The sequence below is a fragment of the Oncorhynchus clarkii genome, chromosome 3 (assembly GCF_045791955.1).
Source record: "Oncorhynchus clarkii lewisi isolate Uvic-CL-2024 chromosome 3, UVic_Ocla_1.0, whole genome shotgun sequence".
Lineage (NCBI taxonomy): Eukaryota > Metazoa > Chordata > Actinopteri > Salmoniformes > Salmonidae > Oncorhynchus > Oncorhynchus clarkii.
The window spans coordinates 80,365,156-80,386,624 of NC_092149.1; the positions used below are offsets into that span (position 1 = coordinate 80,365,156).

General features: G+C 43.0%; 1 protein-coding gene across 2 annotated transcripts in view; it reads right to left on the reverse strand.

The window, feature by feature from the left end:
- The window catches only part of LOC139405496 (tissue factor pathway inhibitor-like), a 49,686-nt gene that overhangs the window by 3,421 nt on the left and 24,796 nt on the right, over positions 1-21,469 (reverse strand). Inside the window, exons 2-4 of one of the 2 annotated variants that reach the window (XM_071147863.1) lie at positions 14,138-14,341; positions 908-1,084; positions 3-104 (exon numbers count right to left, since the gene is read on the reverse strand). In XM_071147863.1, the coding sequence (XP_071003964.1) occupies positions 3-104; positions 908-1,084; positions 14,138-14,341 (483 nt within the window). The remainder of the gene's footprint in view (positions 1-2; positions 105-907; positions 1,085-14,137; positions 14,342-21,469) is intronic. The other variant, XM_071147864.1, reaches the window with a different exon arrangement.

The following is a 21,469-nucleotide window of genomic DNA, read 5'->3' on the forward strand; positions in this document are numbered from 1 at the left end:
ACCAGTTACTTTGAGAGACTGCACACTAGGCTGGCTATGGGGTTCTGGGACAGTGACCTCCAATTTAGGGGCCACATCCAATTTAAGGGCCACAGTGGGGTTTTCTGCAATGAAACCAAAGCATGGTTAGAGTTTAATTCAATAATATGTTACTGCATTTAATAGAAATGTACTATAATACAAGCAGTGTACTACTCTGTTGTTAAAACCTGTTTACCAAGGAAGTAGCATTATAATATTAACATACAGCATAGAGAAGTTGTTACCCTTATGGACTCAGGTTTGATGAAGAGAACAATTATTTTGAGCCCAAGGAAGATGGGTTAAGGATTCTGATACACAATGACAATGTAATTATTTTGGCGTTATCATCCATTTTTTTTCTTACATCGTTTGGTCACTGTAGAAAAATATATTGCTAATTTTTGGGGGACAAAATGCAGTCAATGAATGTAAACCAATTCAAAATCAGGCCTATATCTAAAATAATTGAATATGCTCAAAAAAACAACAACAAAAAAAACAATGTAAAATGAAGGTGAAACATGACGATGGTCAGTCAACAAGATCATTTTCAAGTAGTGCAATATTCACAACATCCACTGCAGCAAATACGTGAGTATTTGGGCTTTCAAAGAGGTAGAACTATCTTAGAACACACAGCAAACTTTTAAGGCATCAGAGAAGTAATACTGTATACACCCCTAGCACATTTACATGTTAGTCATTAAGCAGACTCTCTAATCCAGAGTGACTTAGAATTAATGTGTTCATCTTAAGATAGCTAGGTGAGACAACCTAGCTATAGAAAGTCATAGAACGTACATTTTTCCTCAATAAAGTAGCTTCCAGCAAAGTCAGTGCTAGTAAGAAAAGGCCTATGGTTGGTTGGTCTCTTTTGGACTACCTGGGTTCTGGCATCTAGCCTGGCACTCTTTCATACTCTTGAAGTTGTTGGCATTGCCGAAGCAGCCTCCATAGTAGAAGTGCTTGCACTCCTGGCTCTGGTTGTCAAATAAGTAGCGAGTTACCAGACCTCGACATGGCCCCGGAGCCTCCTCCAGGTGACAGGGACTCTTGTCAACTAGAAACAGATGGAGAAAGAGGGAAGAGAGAGAGATAACATTATTGAGATAATGAAAATGGGAGAACAGTATTGAGCCTCCTCCATGTGACAGGGACTCTTGTCAACTAGAGACAGATGTAGGGAGAGAGAGATAACATTATTGAGATACTGAAAAGAGGAGAAATGAGTACCAGCTACTGAGTCATTTGAAGAGATGACAGCAGGAAATGTTGAAAAAAGTACAGTATGGGAGATAGGCTTCCTGTTCCCCTAAGTCAAATACAATCTACACTACACTGCAATCTACCCTTGGACCAGTAAATTGACTTCCAGGCAAACTGTGAATAATAGAGAAAGAGGTGGCACTAACACTCTGGAGAGCTAGAGACACTGACAAAAAATATGATGAGAGTGTGAGGTGGAAAGAGAGAGAACACACACTCAGGCATGGAGGAAGATAGAAGGTCGGCTGCTGACACAGTTAGTTATGAATGGATAGGGAGTTTGAGAAACAGACACCTCACAAGTCCTCGACTGGCAGCTTCATTAAATAGTACCCGCAAAACACCAGTCTCAACGTCAACAGTGAAGATGCGACTCCGGGATGCTGGCCTTCTAGGCAGAGTTGCAAAGAAAAAGCCATATCTCAGACCTGCCAATAAAAATAAAAGATTAAGATGGGCAAAAGAACACAGACACGGGACAGAGGAATTTGCCTCTTCACTGACGTTGAGACTGGTGTAGACGTCATCTAGGGGGTGATTGATTTGATGTCGCCCCATCTATAGGACACATGACTTGACCAGGGCCAAGCCCCAGTAGATAAAAGTCACTTCATATCCTGACACTTCATGGCTATGATATTGCTTTTTTTTCTCCTCTCAAATTAATATAAATATTTCCTTCAAGTGGCCATCCATTATCGGGCGAGACATCCCTAAAATGAAGAGGTCATGAATATATAGGTGCTGTAATTAAAGCTGTACTAATGCCTCAGCCTCTCTGAGTTCTAGAAGAGTCTGAGACAAACTAATAACTGTCATCCTCAAATATGTTGTGAATAATTATATATTGTATCCTACTATTTATCCCTTTGTCACCAAATATCAAGTCCTTTTTCATTTCTAAACACTACTTTTACCAGACTGTGTTAAAGCATGTCAGAGAGAATGACTTGACTTTAACAGCAACACTACCTGAAAGCAGAGCCTTTTTTTCCTTTGTGTTTGTGTGACCCAGCCCGTTGAATAATTCAAACCAGTGATTCAACTGAAAGGCAACTAAGTTGGAAAAAGCTATCAGTGTTATGGTGGTGAATTACTGGTGACCAATCAGAATAATATGTCCCTCTGTCTTTCAAGGTTATGGCTGCTGTCCAACTTGACATACTGGAATTTTCCAGGTGAAAGGAGTTGTCCAATACACTACGGCCCTGTTCTAATACTCATATATACAGTGGGGAAAAAAAGTATTTAGTCAGCCACCAATTGTGCAAGTTCTCCCACTTAAAAATATGAGAGAGGCCTGTAATTTTCATCATAGGTACACTTCAACTATGACAGACAAAATGAGAAAAGAAAATCCAGAAAATAACATTGTAGGATTTTTAATAAATTTATTTGCAAATTATGGTGGAAAATAAGAATTTGATCAATAACAAAAGCTTATCTCAATACTTTGTTATATACCCTTTGTTGGCAATGACAGAGGTCAAACGTTTTCTGTAAGTCTTCACAAGGTTTTCACACACTGTTGCTGGTATTTTGGCCCATTCCTCCATGCAGATCTCCTCTAGAGCAATTATGTTTTGGGGCTGTTGCTGGGCAACACAGACTTTCAACTCCCTCCAAAGATTTTCTATGGGGTTGAGATCTGGAGACTTGCTAGGCCACTCCAGGACCTTGAAATGCTTCTTACGAAGCCACACCTTCGTTGCCCGGGCGGTGTGTTTGGGATCATTGTCATGCTGAAAGACCCAGCCACATTTCATCTTCAATGCCCTTGCTGATGGAAGGAGGTTTTCACTCAAAATATCACGATACATGGCCCCATTCATTCTTTCCTTTACACGGATCAGTCGTCCTGGTCCCTTTGCAGAAAAACAGCCCCAAAGCATAATGTTTCCACCCCCATACTTCACAGTAGGTATGGTGTTCTTTGGATGCAACTCAGCATTCTTTGTCCTCCAAACACGACGAGTTGAGTTTTTACCAAAAAGTTATATTTTGGTTTCATCTGACCATATGACATTCTCCCAATCTTCTTCTGGATCATCCAAATGCTCTCTAGCAAACTTCAGATGGGCCTGGTCCCATCTCTCTGCAGGTCATTCACTAGGTCCCCCCGTGTGGTTCTGGGATTTTTGCTCACCGTTCTTGTGATCATTTTGACCCCACGGGGTGAGATCTTGCGTGGAGCCCCAGATCGAGGGAGATTATCAGTGGTCTTGTATGTCTTCCATTTCCTAATAATTGCTCACACAGTTGATTTCTTCAAACCAAGCTGCTTACCTATTGCAGATTCTGTCTTCCCAGCATGGTGCAGGTCTACAATTTTGTTTCTGGTGTACTTTGACAGCTCTTTGGTCTTGGCCATAGTGGAGTTTGGAATGTGACTGTTTGAGGTTGTGGACAGATGTATTTTATACTGATAACAAGTTCAAACAGGTGCTATCAATACAGGTAACGAGTGGAGGACAGATGTATGTTTTATGATTTGATTCATAGTGTAATTGTAACAACATACAGGAACTCGTCCTTTTGTTTGCCTGACTAGAATTCCTCACAATCAAATGCCGACTGTATTATCTCCCAAGAGAACTCTCCTCGGTTATCATCACAGCCGTGTGTATCCCCCCCGCAAGCGGATACCAAGACGGCCGTCAAGGAACTTCACTGGACTTTATGCAAACTGGTAACCATATATCCTGAGGATGCATTTATTTTATCTGGGGATTTTAACAAAGCTAATTTGAGAACAAGGCTAACTAAATTCTATCAGCATATCGATTTCTGTACACAAACGAGTAACATGCTCAAACATTGCTACTCAAACTTCCGCGATGAATACAAGGCCCTCCCCCGCCCTCCTTTTGGCAAATCTGACCATGACTGCATCTTGTTGCTCCCCTCCTATAGGCATTAATTTAACTAAAACAGGAAGCACCTGTGCTTAGGTCTATCCAATGCTGGACTGACCAATTGGATTCCACGCTTCAAGATTGCTTCGATCACGTGGACTGGGACATGTTCAGGGTAGCCTCAGAGAACAACATTGACATTTACGCTGACTCGGTGAGCGACTTTACAAGGAAGAGTATAGGAGATGTTGTACCCACTGTAACTATTAAAACCTTCCCTAAGCAGAAACCGTGCATTCGCACAAAGCTGAAAGCACATACCACCGCATTTAATCATGGCAAGGTGACTGGAAAAATAAGCAAATACAAACAGTGTAGTTATTCCCTCCGTAAGGCAATCAAACAAGCACCGTGTCAGCATAGAGATAAAGTGGAGTTGCAATTCAATGGCTCGAACACAAGACGTATGTGGCAGGGTCTACAGACAATCACGGATTACAAAAGGAAAACCAGTCCCGTCGAGTACATTGACGTCTTGCTTCCAGACAAATTAACCTCTTTGATCTCTAGGGGCGCTATTTCATTTTTGGATAAAAAACGTTCCCGTTTTAAGCGCGATATTTTGTCACGAAAAGATGCTCGACTATGCATATTCTTGACAGTTTTTGAAAGAAAACACTCTGAAGTTTCAGAATCTGCAAAGATATTGTCTGTAAGTGCCCCAGAACTCATTCTACAGGCGAAACCAAGATGATGCGTCAACCAGGAAATGAGCAGAATTTCTGAAGCTCTGTTTTCCATTGTCTCCTTATATGGCTGTGATTGCGCAAGGAATGAGCCTACACTTTCTGTCGTTCCCCCAAGGCGTTAGCAGCATTGTGACGTATTTGTAGGCACATCATTGGAAGATTGACCATAAGAGACTACATTTTCCAAGTGTCCGCCTGGTGTCCCTGTGTCGAAATTGGAGCGTAAAGCCAGGTGCAATTATTTTTCCATTTGAGAGCAAGGAGAAACCAGGCTTCCACGAAGGATATATCATTGAAGAGATATGTGGAAAAACACCTTGAGGATTGATTCTAAACCACGTTTGCCATGTTTCAGTCGATATTATGGAGTTAATTTGGAAAAAGTTCGCGTTTTGAGGGCTGAATTTTCGTTTTTTTTTATTTTATTTTTATTTTTTTTGGTAGCCAAATGTGATGTACAAAACGGAGCTATTTCTAATACACAAAGAATCTTTTTGGAAAAACTGAGCATCTGCTATCTAACTGAGAGTCTCCTCATTGAAAACATCAGAAGTTCTTCAAAGGTAAGTTATTTTATTTGAAGGCTTTACTTGTTTTTGTGATAGTTGCCTGCTAAATGCTAACGCTAATGCTAAATGCTACGCTAGCTAGCTACTGTTACACAAATGATTGTTTTCCTATGGTTGAAAAGCATATTTTGAAAATCTGAGATGACAGTGTTGTTAACAAAAGGCTAAGCTTGAGAGATAGCATATTTATTTCATTTCATTTGCGATTTTCATGAATAGTTAACGTTGCGTTATGGTAATGAGCTTAGGTCTATAAATAGAATCCCGGATCCGGGTTTGGTCGTCGCAACAGGTTAAACAACTGATTTGCGTGCTTTGAGGACAATACAGTGGCATCAACGTAGCCCGCAACCAAAGACTGTGGACTCTCCTTCTCCGTGGCCGGCGTGAGTAAAAAATGCAAACGTGTTAACCCTTGCAAGGCTGCCAGCCCAGACGGCATCCCTAGCCGCGTCCTCAGAGAATGCACAGACCAGCTGGCTGGTGTGTTTACGGACATCATCAATCAATCCCTATCCCAGTCTGCTGTTCCCACATCCTTCAAGATGGCCACCATTGTTCCTGTTCCCAAGAAAGCTAAGGTAACTGAACTAAATTACTATCGCCCCGTAGCACTCACTTCTCCCATCATGAAGTGCTTTGAGAGACTAGTCAAGGACCATATCACCTCCACCCTACCTGTCACCCTAGACCCACTTAAATTTGCTTACCGCCCCAATAGGTCAAGAAACAATGCAATCGCCATCACACTGCCCTTTCCAATCTTGGCAACAGGAATACCTATGTAAGAATGCTGTTCATTGACTCCATCTCAGCATTCAACACCATAGTACCCTCCAAACTCATCATTAAGCTTGAGACCCCAGGTCTCGACCATGCCCTGTGCAACTGGGTCCTGGACTTCCTGACGGGCTGCCCCCTGGTGGTGAAGGTAGGAAACAACATCTCCACTCAACTGATCCTCAACACAGGGGACCCATAAGGGTGCGTTCTCAACCCCCTCCTGTACTCTTTGTTCATCCACGACCAATTGGCCATGCACACCTCCAACTCAATCATCAAGTTTGCAGACGACACAACAGTGGTAGGCTTGATTACCAACAATGACAAGACAGCATATAGGGAGGAGATTAGGGCACTCGGAGTGTGGTGTCATGAAAACAACCTTTCACTCAATGTCAGCAAAACAAAAGAGATGATAGTGGACTTCAGGAAACAGCAAAGGGAGCACCCCCCATCCACATCGACGGGACAGTAGTGGAGAAGGTGGAAAGTTTTAAGTTCCTCGGCGTACACATCACGGACAAACTGAAATGGTCCACGCACACAGACAGTGTGGTGAAGAAGGCGCAACAGCTCCTCTTCAACCTCAGGAGGCTGAAAAAATGTGGCTTGTCACCGAAAACTCTCACTAACTTTTACAGATGCACAATTGAGAGCATCCTGTCGAGATGTATCACCGCCTGGTACGGCAACTGCACAGCCCACAACCGCAAGACTCTCTAGAGGGTGGTGCGGTCTGCACAATGCATCCCCGGGGGCAAACTATCTGCCCTCCAGGACACCTACAACACAGGAAGGCAAAAAAGATAATCAAGGACAATAACCACCCGAGCCACTGCCCGTTCACCCCGCTTCCATCAAGAAGGCGAGGTCAGTACAGGTGCATCAAAGCAGGGACAGAGAGATTGAAAAACAGCTTCTATCTCAAGGCCATCAGATTGTTAAACTGCCATCACTAGCACAGAGAGGTGGCTGCCTACCTACAGACTTGATATCATTGGGCACTTTAATAAATGGAACACCAGTAACACTACTTTAACAATGCCACTTTAAGAACGTTTACATAGCTCACATTACTCCTCTCATATGTATATACTGTATACTGTATCCTTCACTATCTATTCTTTACTATCTATTGCATCTTAGCCGTTCTGTCACTGCTCATCCATATATGTTATACTTATATATTCTCATCCCATTCCTTTACTAGATTGTGTGTATTAGGTTTTGTTGTGGAATTGTTCAGATATTACCTGTTAGATACTGTTGCACTGTCGGATCTAGAAGCAATAACATCTGCTAACCATGTGTATGTGACCAATAAAATGTGATTTGATGACCTCACAGGACTACCATCGTTTTCTTATTTAATTCAAAATGCCTGGTTTCGTCGACATGTTGAATAAAACAATAATATAAAAGTGTTGCTGGCAGGATGGAAATTCACCCACAATTCCCTTATACGTCAACTGAATAATGCATACAATGACACAACATTGTACCACCATGACATTGAGACATACATCCGTAATAATTGACACTTTTAAGAAAGCAGTGTTTCTAGCTACAGACAAAGTAGAGTTTCGCACGTGGTTTCTCCACTGTGATATCCACAGCATAATTCATATTGATCCGACATCTATGAATATTGCTTATCTATCCTGCCTTGCCTATCTAAGGTCTTCGAAAGCCAAGTCAACAAACAGGTCACTGACCATCTCGAATCCCACCGTACCTTCTCCGCTGTGCAATCTGGTTTCCGAGCCGGTCACGGGTGCACCTCAGCCACGCTCAAGGTACTAAACGATATCATAACCGCCATTGATAAAAGACAGTACTGTGCAGCCGTCTTCATCGACCTTGCCTAGGCTTTCGACTCTGTCAATCACCATATTCTTATCGGCAGACTCAGTAGCCTCGGTTTTTCTGATGACTGCCTTGCCTGGTTCACCAACTACTTTGCAGACAGAGTTCAGTGTGTCAAATCGGAGGGCATGCTGTCCGGTCCTCTGGCAGTCTCTATGGGGGTGCTACAGGGTTCAATTCTCGGGCCGACTCTTTTCTCTGTATATATCAATGATGTTGCTCTTGCTGCGGGCGATTCCCTGATCCACCTCTACGCAGACGACACCATTCTATATACTTCCGGCCCGTCCTTGGACACTGTGCTATCTAACCTCCAAACGAGCTTCAATGCCATACAACACTCCTTCCGTGGCCTCCAACTGCTCTTAAACGCTAGTAAAACCAAATGCATGCTTTTCAACCGTTCGCTGCCTGCACCCGCACGCCTGACTAGCATCACCACCCTGGATGGTTCCGACCTTGAATATGTGGACATCTATAAGTACCTAGGTGTCTGGCTAGACTGTAAACTCTCCTTCCAGACTCATATCAAACATCTCCAATCGAAAATCAAATCTAGAGTCGGCTTTCTATTCCGCAACAAAGCCTCCTTCACTCACGCCGCCAAACTTACCCTAGTAAAACTGACTAAACAATTTATCCGGAGGCTGCATTCATTGTAGCTGGGGATTTTAACAAGGCTAATCTGAAAACAAGACTCCCCAAATTTTATCAGCATATCGATTGCGCAACCAGGGGAGGAAAGACCTTGGACCATTGTTACTCTAACTTCCGCGACGCATATAAGGCCCTGCCCCGCCCCCCTTTCGGAAAAGCTGACCACGACTCCATTTTGTTGATCCCTGCCTACAGACAGAAACTAAAACAAGAGGCTCCCACGCTGAGGTCTGTCCAACGCTGGTCCGACCAAGCTGACTCCACACTCCAAGACTGCTTCCATCACGTGGACTGGGAGATGTTTCGTATTGCGTCAGATAACAACATTGACGAATACGCTGATTCGGTGTGCGAGTTCATTAGAACGTGCGTTGAAGATGTCGTTCCCATAGCAACGATTAAAACATTCCCTAACCAGAAACCGTGGATTGATGGCAGCATTCGTGTGAAACTGAAAGCGAGAACCACTGCTTTTAATCAGGGCAAGGTGTCTGGTAACATGACCGAATACAAACAGTGCAGCTATTCCCTCCGCAAGGCTATCAAACAAGCTAAGCGCCAGTACAGAGACAAAGTAGAATCTCAATTCAACGGCTCAGACACAAGAGGCATGTGGCAGGGTCTACAGTCAATCACGGACTACAGGAAGAAACCCAGCCCAGTCACGGACCAGGATGTCTTGCTCCCAGGCAGACTAAATAACTTTTTTGCCCGCTTTGAGGACAATACAGTGCCACTGACACGGCCTGCAACGAAAACATGCGGTCTCTCCTTCACTGCAGCCGAGGTGAGTAAGACATTTAAACGTGTTAACCCTCGCAAGGCTGCAGGCCCAGATGGCATCCCCAGCCGCGCCCTCAGAGCATGCGCAGACCAGCTGGCCGGTGTGTTTACGGACATATTCAATCAATCCCTATACCAGTCTGCTGTTCCCACATGCTTCAAGAGGGCCACCATTGTTCCTGTTCCCAAGAAAGCTAAGGTAACTGAGCTAAATGACTACCGCCCCGTAGCACTCACATCCGTCATCATGAAGTGCTTTGAGAGACTAGTCAAGGACCATATCACCTCCACCCTACCTGACACCCTAGACCCACTCCAATTTGCTTACCGCCCTAATAGGTCCACAGACGATGCAATCTCAACCACACTGCACACTGCCCTAACCCATCTGGACAAGAGGAATACCTATGTGAGAATGCTGTTCATCGACTACAGCTCGGCATTCAACACCATAGTACCCTCCAAGCTCGTCATCAAGCTCGAGACCCTGGGTCTCGACCCCGCCCTGTGCAACTGGGTACTGGACTTCCTGACGGGCCGCCCCCAGGTGGTGAGGGTAGGCAACAACATCTCCTCCCCGCTGATCCTCAACACTGGGGCCCCACAAGGTTGCGTTCTGAGCCCTCTCCTGTACTCCCTGTTCACCCACGACTGCGTGGCCACGCACGCCTCCAACTCAATCATCAAGTTTGCGGACGACACAACAGTGGTAGGCTTGATTACCAACAACGATGAGACGGCCTACAGGGAGGAGGTGAGGGCCCTCGGAGTGTGGTGTCAGGAAAACAACCTCACACTCAACGTCAACAAAACTAAGGAGATGATTGTGGACTTCAGGAAACAGCAGAGGGAACACCCCCCTATCCACATCGATGGAACAGTAGTGGAGAGGGTAGCAAGTTTTAAGTTCCTCGGCATACACATCACAGACAAACTGAATTGGTCCACTCACACAGACAGCATCGTGAAGAAGGCGCAGCAGCGCCTCTTCAACCTCAGGAGGCTGAAGAAATTCGGCTTGTCACCAAAAGCACTCACAAACTTCTACAGATGCACAATCGAGAGCATCCTGGCGGGCTGTATCACCGCCTGGTATGGCAACTGCACCGCCCTCAACCGTAAGGCTCTCCAGAGGGTAGTGAGGTCTGCACAACGCATCACCGGGGGCAAACTACCTGCCCTCCAGGACACCTACACCACCCGATGTCACAGGAAGGCCATAAAGATCATCAAGGACATCAACCACCCGAGCCACTGCCTGTTCACCCCGCTATCATCCAGAAGGCGAGGTCAGTACAGGTGCATCAAAGCTGGGACCGAGAGACTGAAAAACAGCTTCTATCTCAAGGCCATCAGACTGTTAAACAGCCACCACTAACACTGAGTGGCTGCTGCCAACACACTGACACTGACTCAACTCCAGCCACTTTAATAATGGGAATTGATGGGAAATGATGTAAATATATCACTAGCCACTTTAAACAATGCTACCTTATATAAATGTTACTTACCCTACATTATTCATCTCATACGCATACGTATATACTGTACTCTATATCATCGACGGTATCCTTATGTAATACATGTATCACTAGCCACTTTATACTATACTATGCCACTTGGTTTACATACTCATCTCATTTGTACATACTGTACCCGATACCATCTACTGTATCTTGCCTATGCTGCTCTGTATCATCACTCATTCATATATCCTTATGTACATATTCTTTATCCCCTTACACTGTGTACAAGACAGTAGTTTTGGAATTGTTAGTTAGATTACTTGTTATTACTGCATTGTCGGAACTAGAAGCACAAGCATTTCGCTACACTCGCATTAACATCTGCTAACCATGTGTATGTGACAAATAAAATTTGATTTGATTTGATTTATCCTACCGATCCTCGACTTCGGCGATGTCATCTACAAAATTGCTTCCAACACTCTACTCAGCAAACTGGATGCAGTTTATCACAGTGCCATCTGTTTTGTCACTAAAGCACCTTATACCACCCACCACTGTGACCTGTATGCTCTAGTCGGCTGGCCCTCGCTACATATTCGTCGCCAGACCCACTGGCTCCTGGTCATCTACAAGTCCATGCTAGGTAAAGCTCCGCCTTATCTCAGTTCACTGGTCACGATGGCAACACCCACCCGTAACACGCGCTCCAGCAGGTGTATCTCACTGATCATCCCTAAAGCCAACACCTCATTTGGCCGCCTTTCGTTCCAGTTCTCTGCTGCCTGTGACTGGAACGAATTGCAAAAATCGCTGAAGTTGGAGACTTTTATCTCCCTCACCAACTTCAAACATCTGCTATCTGAGCAGCTAACCGATCGCTGCAGCTGTACATAGTCTATCGGTAAATAGCCCACCCATTTTTACCTACCTCATCCCCATACTGTTTTTATTTATTTTATTTTCTGCTCTTTTGCACACCAATATCTCTACCTGTACATGACCATCTGATCATTTATCACTCCAGTGTTAATCTGCAAAAAAGTAATTATTCGCCTACCTCCTCATGCCTTTTGCACACAATGTATATAAACTCTGTGTTGTCTGTTCACACTGCTATGCTTTATCTTGGCCAGGTCACATTTGCAAATGAGAACTTGTTCTCAACCTGCCTACCTGGTTAAATAAAGGTGAAATAAATAAAAAAAATAAAAAAACTTCAATAACACCCACGGTTTAGGTAACACCCAAAATGCAAAATCAAATAAAATGTTATTGGTCACATACACATGGTTAGCACATGTTAATGCGAGCGTAGCGAAATGCTTGTGTTTCTAGTTCACATAATATTATTATCAGCCCAATCGTTTCACACGTACCACATAATATTATTATCAGCCCAACAGTCTCTACAATGAGAATGAGCCTGGATGTCAGTCTTTTTCACATAGCCAATCAGCCAACAGCGCCATTGTCCCAGGCTTGACAATAGATTTGGCTGATAGTTTGACAGAGAAACATGCAAACTTTCTCAGAACGGCATTGGGAATGTGTTTGGGAGTGAGAGTTTGGTCTGACAGTCTAACGACAGCATTCCACACAAAACCATAAAGCGCAAAAACTATACTGCTGACTTGAAGGTATGATAGAACACTGGAAACTCCCGGCTGTTCTACTATAAAACCTGCCAAACCAACTACGTCGATGATGTCATCGTGTTTACTGGCTCAAAAACAGTGAGTAAGTTTACATGCACAATCCTAATTCCATATTAAACTGATTATGGCAGAAGGCCGAGTCTGGCATTAAACTGATTATGGGAGATGGCTGAGTATGATATTAAACTGATTATGGCAGAAGGCCGAGTATGATATTAAACTGATTATGGCAGAAGGCCGAGTATGATATTAAACTGATTATGGCAGAAGGCCGAGTATGATATTAAACTGATTATGGCAGAAGGCCGAGTATGATATTAAACTGATTATGGCAGAAGGCCGAGTATGATATTAAACTGATTATGGCAGAAGGCCGAGTATGATATTAAACTGATTATGGCAGAAGGCTGAGTATGACATTAAACTGATTATGGCAGAAGGCTGAGTATGATATTAAACTGATTATGGCAGAAGGCCGAGTATGATATTAAACTGATTATGGCAGAAGGCCGAGTATGATATTAAACTGATTATGGCAGAAGGCCGAGTATGATATTAAACTGATTATGGCAGAAGGCCGAGTATGATATTAAACTGATTATGGCAGAAGGCCGAGTATGATATTAAACTGATTATGGCAGAAGGCCGAGTATGATATTAAACTGATTATGGCAGAAGGCCGAGTATGATATTAAACTGATTATGGCAGAAGGCCGAGTCTGGCATTAGTCACATAAACACTTTACTCTGCTTATCTTAAAATCGGCCTCAGGTCAAAATCCAAGTAAGCATAAGCCGATTAAAACACCTGGTTTTCTGAGGATTGTTTGAATTACTCCAGGGGTGTATTTGATCTGTGCATGTGCCAGGACCTCTTATGCGTGAGTGAAGTGTGTTTGGATCTTTTTTTACTATGCATCTTAGAAATAGAATAGTTTTCGCAAAAACAACATGGTAGAACTTTTATTTTGATTGGTGATTTTCTGCATTTATCAGCTGATCTCAGATGAGTCCATGGAAACAGGATTATTAGGGAAATCGCTCTTCTTGCAAAGCATGTAATCGTTTTAATCAAACTATTATATTAACCTGACTATCAACAATAATCACATTATTGTATGCATGCAACCGTACTTGGGGTCTAATCTATTTTGATATTTTGGCAACATGGCAGATAATTGTTTTGAAAAGGACAGAAACCAACAACATAGTAATCAGTGAATTGGTTGACCAGGGAACATCTTATCATTCCTAGTAAAGGAAATAAAATCTACAAAAGATACTGTACATTTCCTGAAGAACATGTGTGCTTGCTTCATCTGTCTAAATAAAATAACACAAGTCTTTCTGAATATACAGAATGATACTTGGTACAAAAATTTATAATTTTTCACACATCAACAGAGGCCCATTTTTACATTTGACCTGCAGAGAAATCAGAGAAAGGTTTCAAAAACTCACCAGACACCAGGCACATTTCCTCACACGCCTCCAAGGTCTCAAAATTGTTGGCGTTGCCTCTGCAGCCGCCGAACTCGAAGGCCTCACAGCGGCCCGTGTCAATGTCGAAGTAGAAACGCTCCTTTAATGCCTTGCAGGGCCCTTCGTCCTTCTTCAGGGCGCACGACTGGTGGAAAATGAAGAGCTCAGGCTGGGCTCCATCTGCTATGGAGAGAAGAAAGCCAAAGTTAGCATACTGCCATGCAAAGATTCACAGAATCCATGGAAATGTTCTGGTGTAATTTAGGTCAACGCTTTAACCTGAGGCTTTGGACTAGGTAAGAACATCTCTCTGGTACATACATTCCAGATGATTTTAATGGTTGTGTGTAGATATTGGTTGTGGGGGAGTCTGTATAAATGGTTTGACCTTACAGCCTTGCTGCTGGTCACTCATAACAATCCTGAATAGAATTCAACATGTTCAGAATTCTGATCTGCTCTACTGAGCAACATATGCCCCGCCCCCACTCAGACTCAACAACAAAAATAAAACTCTCAAAAATGGAGCTGTGGCTTTAGCAGTGCTTTATACTGTAAATGCATTCCACTAAACACACGTTTTACATTGCATACCACATGTGTTCTACAAGACGTGGGAACAGATGACTTGGGATAGTATCAAAATACTGTAGCATCTTCACACCACCAGCCAAGATGTTAAATCACCATCAGTTTGCTGCTCGGATTCTCTCTTTCGCGCACTCTCTCTCTCTATCTCGCTCTCAATTCAATTACATTCAAGGGGCTTTATTGTCATGGGAAACATATGTTTACGATGCCAAAGCAAGTGAAATAGATAATAAACAAAAGTGAAATAAACAATAAAAACTGAACAGTAAACACTACACTCACAAAAGTTCCAAAAGAATAAAGACATTTCAAATGTCATATGTCTATATACAGTGTTGCAACAATGTGCAAATAGTCCCCCTCCTGTTGTGTTCTGGGCAGTCGGGGTCTGGATTCAGCCTGCTGTGAAAGTCCCGTCCCTTCAGATCACACTGTGAGGAGCATAATCTCTGTCTGAGGAGGGCTGGGGCTCTGCAGATGGTGGGTTGGGGGGTGGGTGGGTTGAGTGACAGCCTCCTTCCCATTGGGTGGATCACTTAACCTTCAACATCCTGATCTTCCGGATCTGCCAAGAAGGACTGGGGTTTTCCTTTTCCACACTGTAGATTAGGTTAGTTGGTTCCTGTGGTTATGCTGTAGATAGTACATACTGTAAGTAACTATGTGATACATACAGTTAACTTGATTTGTACCTTTCATCATATACAGCCGCATATAAGGTAATATAAAAAAACGCAATGTGACAATCAAGCTCCATAGCCGTCTATTTATATATATAATAATGGGAAACAGTCATTCGCTGTGTGACACTTTGTTGGCGAGGGTTGTTTTGATGGCATACAACCTGACAACTATTAAATGCTGTGGCATTACCTGCTGAATGTCATCCTCAGTACATCCAGCCCAGCAACACCTCCGAACTCCACAGCCCCACCATGCTGCCCAGGCCCCAGCCAGCCCACAGCAAGACAGCCATCTCTACAAATACCCTCTCGCATGCTAGCCTGCCTCTGGGCTTATAGTAGTTTGCTTTTGCAGGGGCGATTAAATGTTTTCTGAGCATGGCTACAGATATTGTATACAATCCTCTGTCCGGGCAGATAAGGAGAGGGAGGAGTGCCCATGCAGGGGTAATTACAGACAGGCAATCCACATGCTGTCTCCGTCTCTGTACCGCTAGGCCCTCTTTGTAAACATGTATCTGTGCTTAGCCTCCCTAAAGAGGGAAATAATGTTCCTATTGTTTGTCTTTCCCTCAAAAACCCACACCGCCCTGAGAGCAGCAGCAGTCACTTCGCTGTTCAGTCCTAAGATGTATGAAAAGACAAGGAAAAAGTGACTTCTCATCTGTTCCACTGAACTAGCTTTAAGTGGGCACTTGGTAAACACCTCATTTCATTGGAAGATGTGTAATAAGTCTGGAGGAAAAAGAAAACAGGATGTTCCTATTGATTTGAACCCCTGTGAGGTCAACAGAAGTACTGTACCACAGTCAATGTGTTCTTCCATTACTTATTGTCCAGCCTTGCTAATGTGGGCCATCCAAAAACAACACTCCTAGAGACAACCCTATTGCCTCAAGCAGAGGATGTGGGCTCAAATTCAACACTGGAAACTAAAAACAAACTTGTAGTTGCTCATAAAAGTATGATCTTTGATCTTGAAAAAGTTAGCCTTGGTGCACAGTAACTGTAAACAAATTGATGTGTTATACTTAATATAACTATTAATAGTAAAAAAATATATTATAATAAATTGGAAGTGAAACTTGACAGTGCATCATTTATTTTTTTCAGTACACTTCTTACTCCTTCCCTTCCAAACCTCCCTCTCTCTCCAAAAGCTATTCTCCTCCCTCCCGCTCCAAACGTTATTCTGCATCTCAACAATGGACCAATGAGTTGGAGCTATTAATATGAATCTTCCCAGAATACATCAATAAAAGCCTGGTTGGCGCCAACCAATAGATCAGCATTTTCAGGTTACTCCCAAAATATGTACTGTAGAGTCTGGCACCAAATGTACTGACACATTTTGGGCGCTTAACATTTCCTCTAGGCAGCTGCATTTTTTTGGGCCCCGCAGGCAGGTTCTGCTTTGCCAAGACTCAGCCTCCACACACCTCAATTTGGATAATGGGCTGAATTACTCAATGCTGGTGGTGTGCCAAGCTCTGCGGTAATGCAGAATATGGGCAGGTTGCCCCAAGTAGGGCTTGTTTAGGGGAATGTCAAGGGGAAGGCAGCAAACATCATTCAATATCAACAATGTGAGGGGATACCAAATTATAATCCCATAATATAACAGGTTCAGTGGCGATTTTAGCATGTAAATCTTTGTGGGGAAAACTCCCCCCCAAAAAATGTGGAATGCATGCCAGCAAAGCCACAACACAACACTAAGCAATACATGAATTGCACTATAACGGTGACAAACGGTGCCCACAAACTGTTAGGGTGTACATAAAGCTGTCCCACCAGCAGAGTCCCACCAGCAGTCCCAACACCTTACCACTGCTACACCTGGCTATCAGCGGAGCCTTGTCTGCCAGCAAAACAGTTCCTTCAGCCTCATTTACTGCCTTTCAAAAAAACATAGCTGATATGGCTGATTGCTTAAGCTGTGGTTACTACTGACAATTGAGATGTACAAACTATGGCATAAGGGGGCAACAAGCAGATAAGAGGCAATCTGTAATTTCGATTAAGACATTAATGAGCAAGCTAGGACGGACCTGGTCAAAATAACTATTTGTTCAGCACTTTTGAAATGTACAGCGACAGAATTCAGAACATGGGCCGATCTTACAGTGTTCACCCTATGCACCAAGTCAGAACCATAGGATAAATAATGGGGGAATATAAGCAGACAATGAAAGCTCATTCAATATTCAATGATTACATTTCACTAAAACAGGCTATAGACTATATGTGCACCACCAAGTCAGAACTGTAGGGGAAATTATTAGGGGAAAAATGAACAAATTATCAGGGTGAGGCACATGGGCTGCTAACAGCTTACTACACAACATACACTTAGTATTACTTTCTTAGCTACAGCTATATATAGCTATATATAGCTATATATATATATACATACAGTACCAGTCTAAAGTTTGGACACACCTACTCATTACGGGTTATTTCTTTATTTTTTACAATTTTCTACATTGTTCAATAATAGTGAAGACATCACAACTATGAAATAACACATATGGAATCATGTAGTAACCAAAAAAGTGTTTAACAATTCAAAAAATATGTTATACTGTATTTGAGATTCTATAAATTAGCCACCATTTGCCTTGATGACAGCATTGTATACCCTTGGCATTCTCTGGTATACAGAAGATAGCCCTATTTGGTAAAAGACCAAGTCCATATTATGGAAAGAACAGCTCAAATAAGCAAAGAGAAACGACACTCCATCATTACTTTAAAACATGAAGGTCAGTCAATTCGCTAAATTTCAGTGTAGTTGCAAAAACCATCAAGCGCTATGATGAAACTGGCTCTCAACATAAGCTGTTCAGAGGAGACCGCGTGAATCAGGACTTCATGGTCGAATTGCTGCAAAGAAACCACTACTAAATTCCACCAATAAGAAGAAGAGACTTGCTTGGCTCAAGAAACACGAGCAGTGGACATTAGACCAGTGGAAATCTGTTCTTTGGTTTTTGGTTCCAACCTACTTTGTCTTTGTGAGACGCAGTAGGTGTAGGTAGGTGAACAGATGATCTCCACGTGTGTGGTTCCCAACATAAAGCATGGAGGAGGAAGTGTGATGGTGTGGGTGTGCTTTGCTGGTGACACTGTCAGTGATTTATTTAGAATTCAAGGCACCCTTAACCAACATGGCTACCACAGCATTCTGCAACGATATGCCATCCCATCTGGTTTGCGCTTAGTGGGACTATCATTGTTTTTTCAACAGGACAATGACCCAACACACCTCCAGGCTGTGTAAGGGCTATTTGACCAAGAAGGAGAGTGATGGAGTGCTGCATCAGATGACCTGGCCTCCACAATCACCTGACCTCAACCCAATTGAGATGGTTTGGGATGAGTTGGACCGCAGAGTTAAGGTAATGAAGCCAACAAGTGCTCAGCCTATGTGGGAACTCCTTCAAGACTATTGTAAAATCATTACAGGTGAAGCTGGTAGTGTCAGAAGGTGTGTGTAGCTGGTGCATGAAGTCAGGCGCAGGAGAGCAGAATGAGTGAGCAACGTACTTTACTCAACAAGGCACAAGGTAACAATTACACTTGACCAAAACAAGACGGTAAAGATAACACACGGGTGAACACAGCACCCGTCAAAAACCCAGCCATCAAAATAAACCTAACTGAACATGAAATAATCCCGCACAACACCATGGCGGAAACAGAGGGTTTAAATACAGGAACAAATCATTTGAAATGGAGAACAGGTGTGTGAAAACAAAGACAAAACCAAAGGAAAAAGAAAAGTGGATCGGCGATGGCTAGTAGACCGGCAACGCCGACTGCCGAGCGCCGCCTGAACAAGGAGAGGCACCGACTTCGGAGGAAGTCGTGACAGGTAGAGAGAATGCCAAGAGTTTGCAAAGCTGTCATCAGGGCACATGGTGGCTACTTGAAAGAATATACAATCTCAAATATATTTTGCTTGTTCAACACTTTTTTGGATACTACATGATTCCATATCTGTTATTCCATAGTTTTGATGTCTTCACTATTATTCTACAATATAGAAAATAGTACAAATAAAGAAAAACCCTAAGTTTTCTAAACCCTGAGTAGGTGTGTCCAAACTTATGACTGGTACTGTGTATATATATATATATATATTTTGCAAAACAGGTTGGGCTCTGCCCTGAATGACGGGTCGCCATTGGATAGGTTGAATAAGATCAATTGCATTGGCTTACAGTAGGTGTGTCCAAGTGATTGTTCCAACTAGTTCCAAGTCCAAGTTAGTCACTGTTATCAAAACAATAAATCATGTGGATGAAGAAGTGAGTCTTACTGTCAAGAAGTTACGGTCTTCAGAGATTAACACGAGTCAGCAATTATGTCCCTCATGACAGAGGGTTCAAGTGAACTGTCACCACAATTTATTTACGTGACCTAATGTTCACCCGAGTCATCAGGTAGGCAGATTTGGGTGGGATCACTGTAATGGGAGTTTATAAAGTAAAGGGCACATCATCCTTGTCTGTGCAATCAAAGCCTAAAAAAGTGTCCGTGTTAATCAGAGCATGGCCTTAAGGACGGTGGACAAAAGAGAGGACTTTGACTCGTCGCCAAGCAAAAGGCTGGGTTCCAATCTGTCAAATCAGCTTATATGGACCAGAGCAACAGGCTACGGTCACAACCAATGAAAGATTCATTCACAAGATTTAGGAGTAGAGTGATGCTTTCCCTGTAATGTTGAGAGAGACGTAGAGAAAGACAAAGAGGCAGAAGAGACACAGAGAGAGGAACATAAATAGATTGGTGCCACCATTTAACAAAAGTAGGATGACACAGATTGAAACTGGGAAATTGATACATAATGGTGATGATAGAACATAAGGCATTGCTCCTTGAGACAATCTCTCACATAAACTAGAGGATACCTTTCAGAAGAGACTAATGATGACCTCATAATGGCAAGCATCCCGTGATTCACATTAGAGATCAAATACGCATCAGGCACTTCCAAACCAGATCCAAGGAATCTGGGTAAAGTGTGTTTTCTACATGGAGTATACCGTTACCACTTATATTTAGGCCCTAATCTACGGATTTCACATGACTGGAAATACAGATATGCATGTGTTGGTCACAGATACCTTAAAAAAAAGTAAGGGTGTGGATCAGAAAACCAGGCAATATCTGATGTGACCACCATTTGCCTCATTCAGCACGACACATCTCCTTCGCATAGAGTTGATCAGGCTGTTGATTGTGGCATGTGGAATGTTGTCTAACTCCTTTGCAATGGCTGTGTGAAGTTGCTGGATTTTGGCGGGAATTGGAACTCACTGTCATACTTGGTCCAGAGCATCCCAAACATGCTCAGTGGGTGACATGTCTGGTGAGTATACAGGTCATGGAAGAACTAGGACATTTTCAGCTTCCAGGAATTGTGTACAGATTCTTGCAAAATGGGGCTGTGCATTATCATGCTGATACAGCAGATGAATGGCATGACAATGGACCTCAGGATCTCATCATGGTATCTCTGTGCATTAAAATTGCCATCAATAAATTGCAATTGTGTTCATTGCCCGCAGCTTATGCCTGCCCATACCATAACCCCACCGCCACCATGGGGCACTGTTCACAACGTTGACAGCAGCAACCCACTCGCCCACACGACATCTGTCCGGTACAGTTGAAACCGGGATTCATCTCTGAAGAGCACACTTCTCCAATGAGCTAGTAGCCATCGAAGGTGAATATTTACCAAGTCAGCATGCCAATTGCACGCTCTCTCAAAACTTGAGACATCTGTGGCATTGTGTTGTGTGACAAAACTGCACCATTTAGAGTGGCCTTAAATTGTCCCAAGCACAATGTGTAATGATCATGCTATTTAATCAGCTTCTTGATATGCCATACCTGTCAGATGGATGAATTATCTTGGCAAAGGAGAAATGCTCACTAACAGGGATGTAAAAAAATTTGTGCACAACATTTGAGAGAAATATGCTTTTTGTGCGTGAGGAAAATGTCTGGGATCTTTTATTTCAGC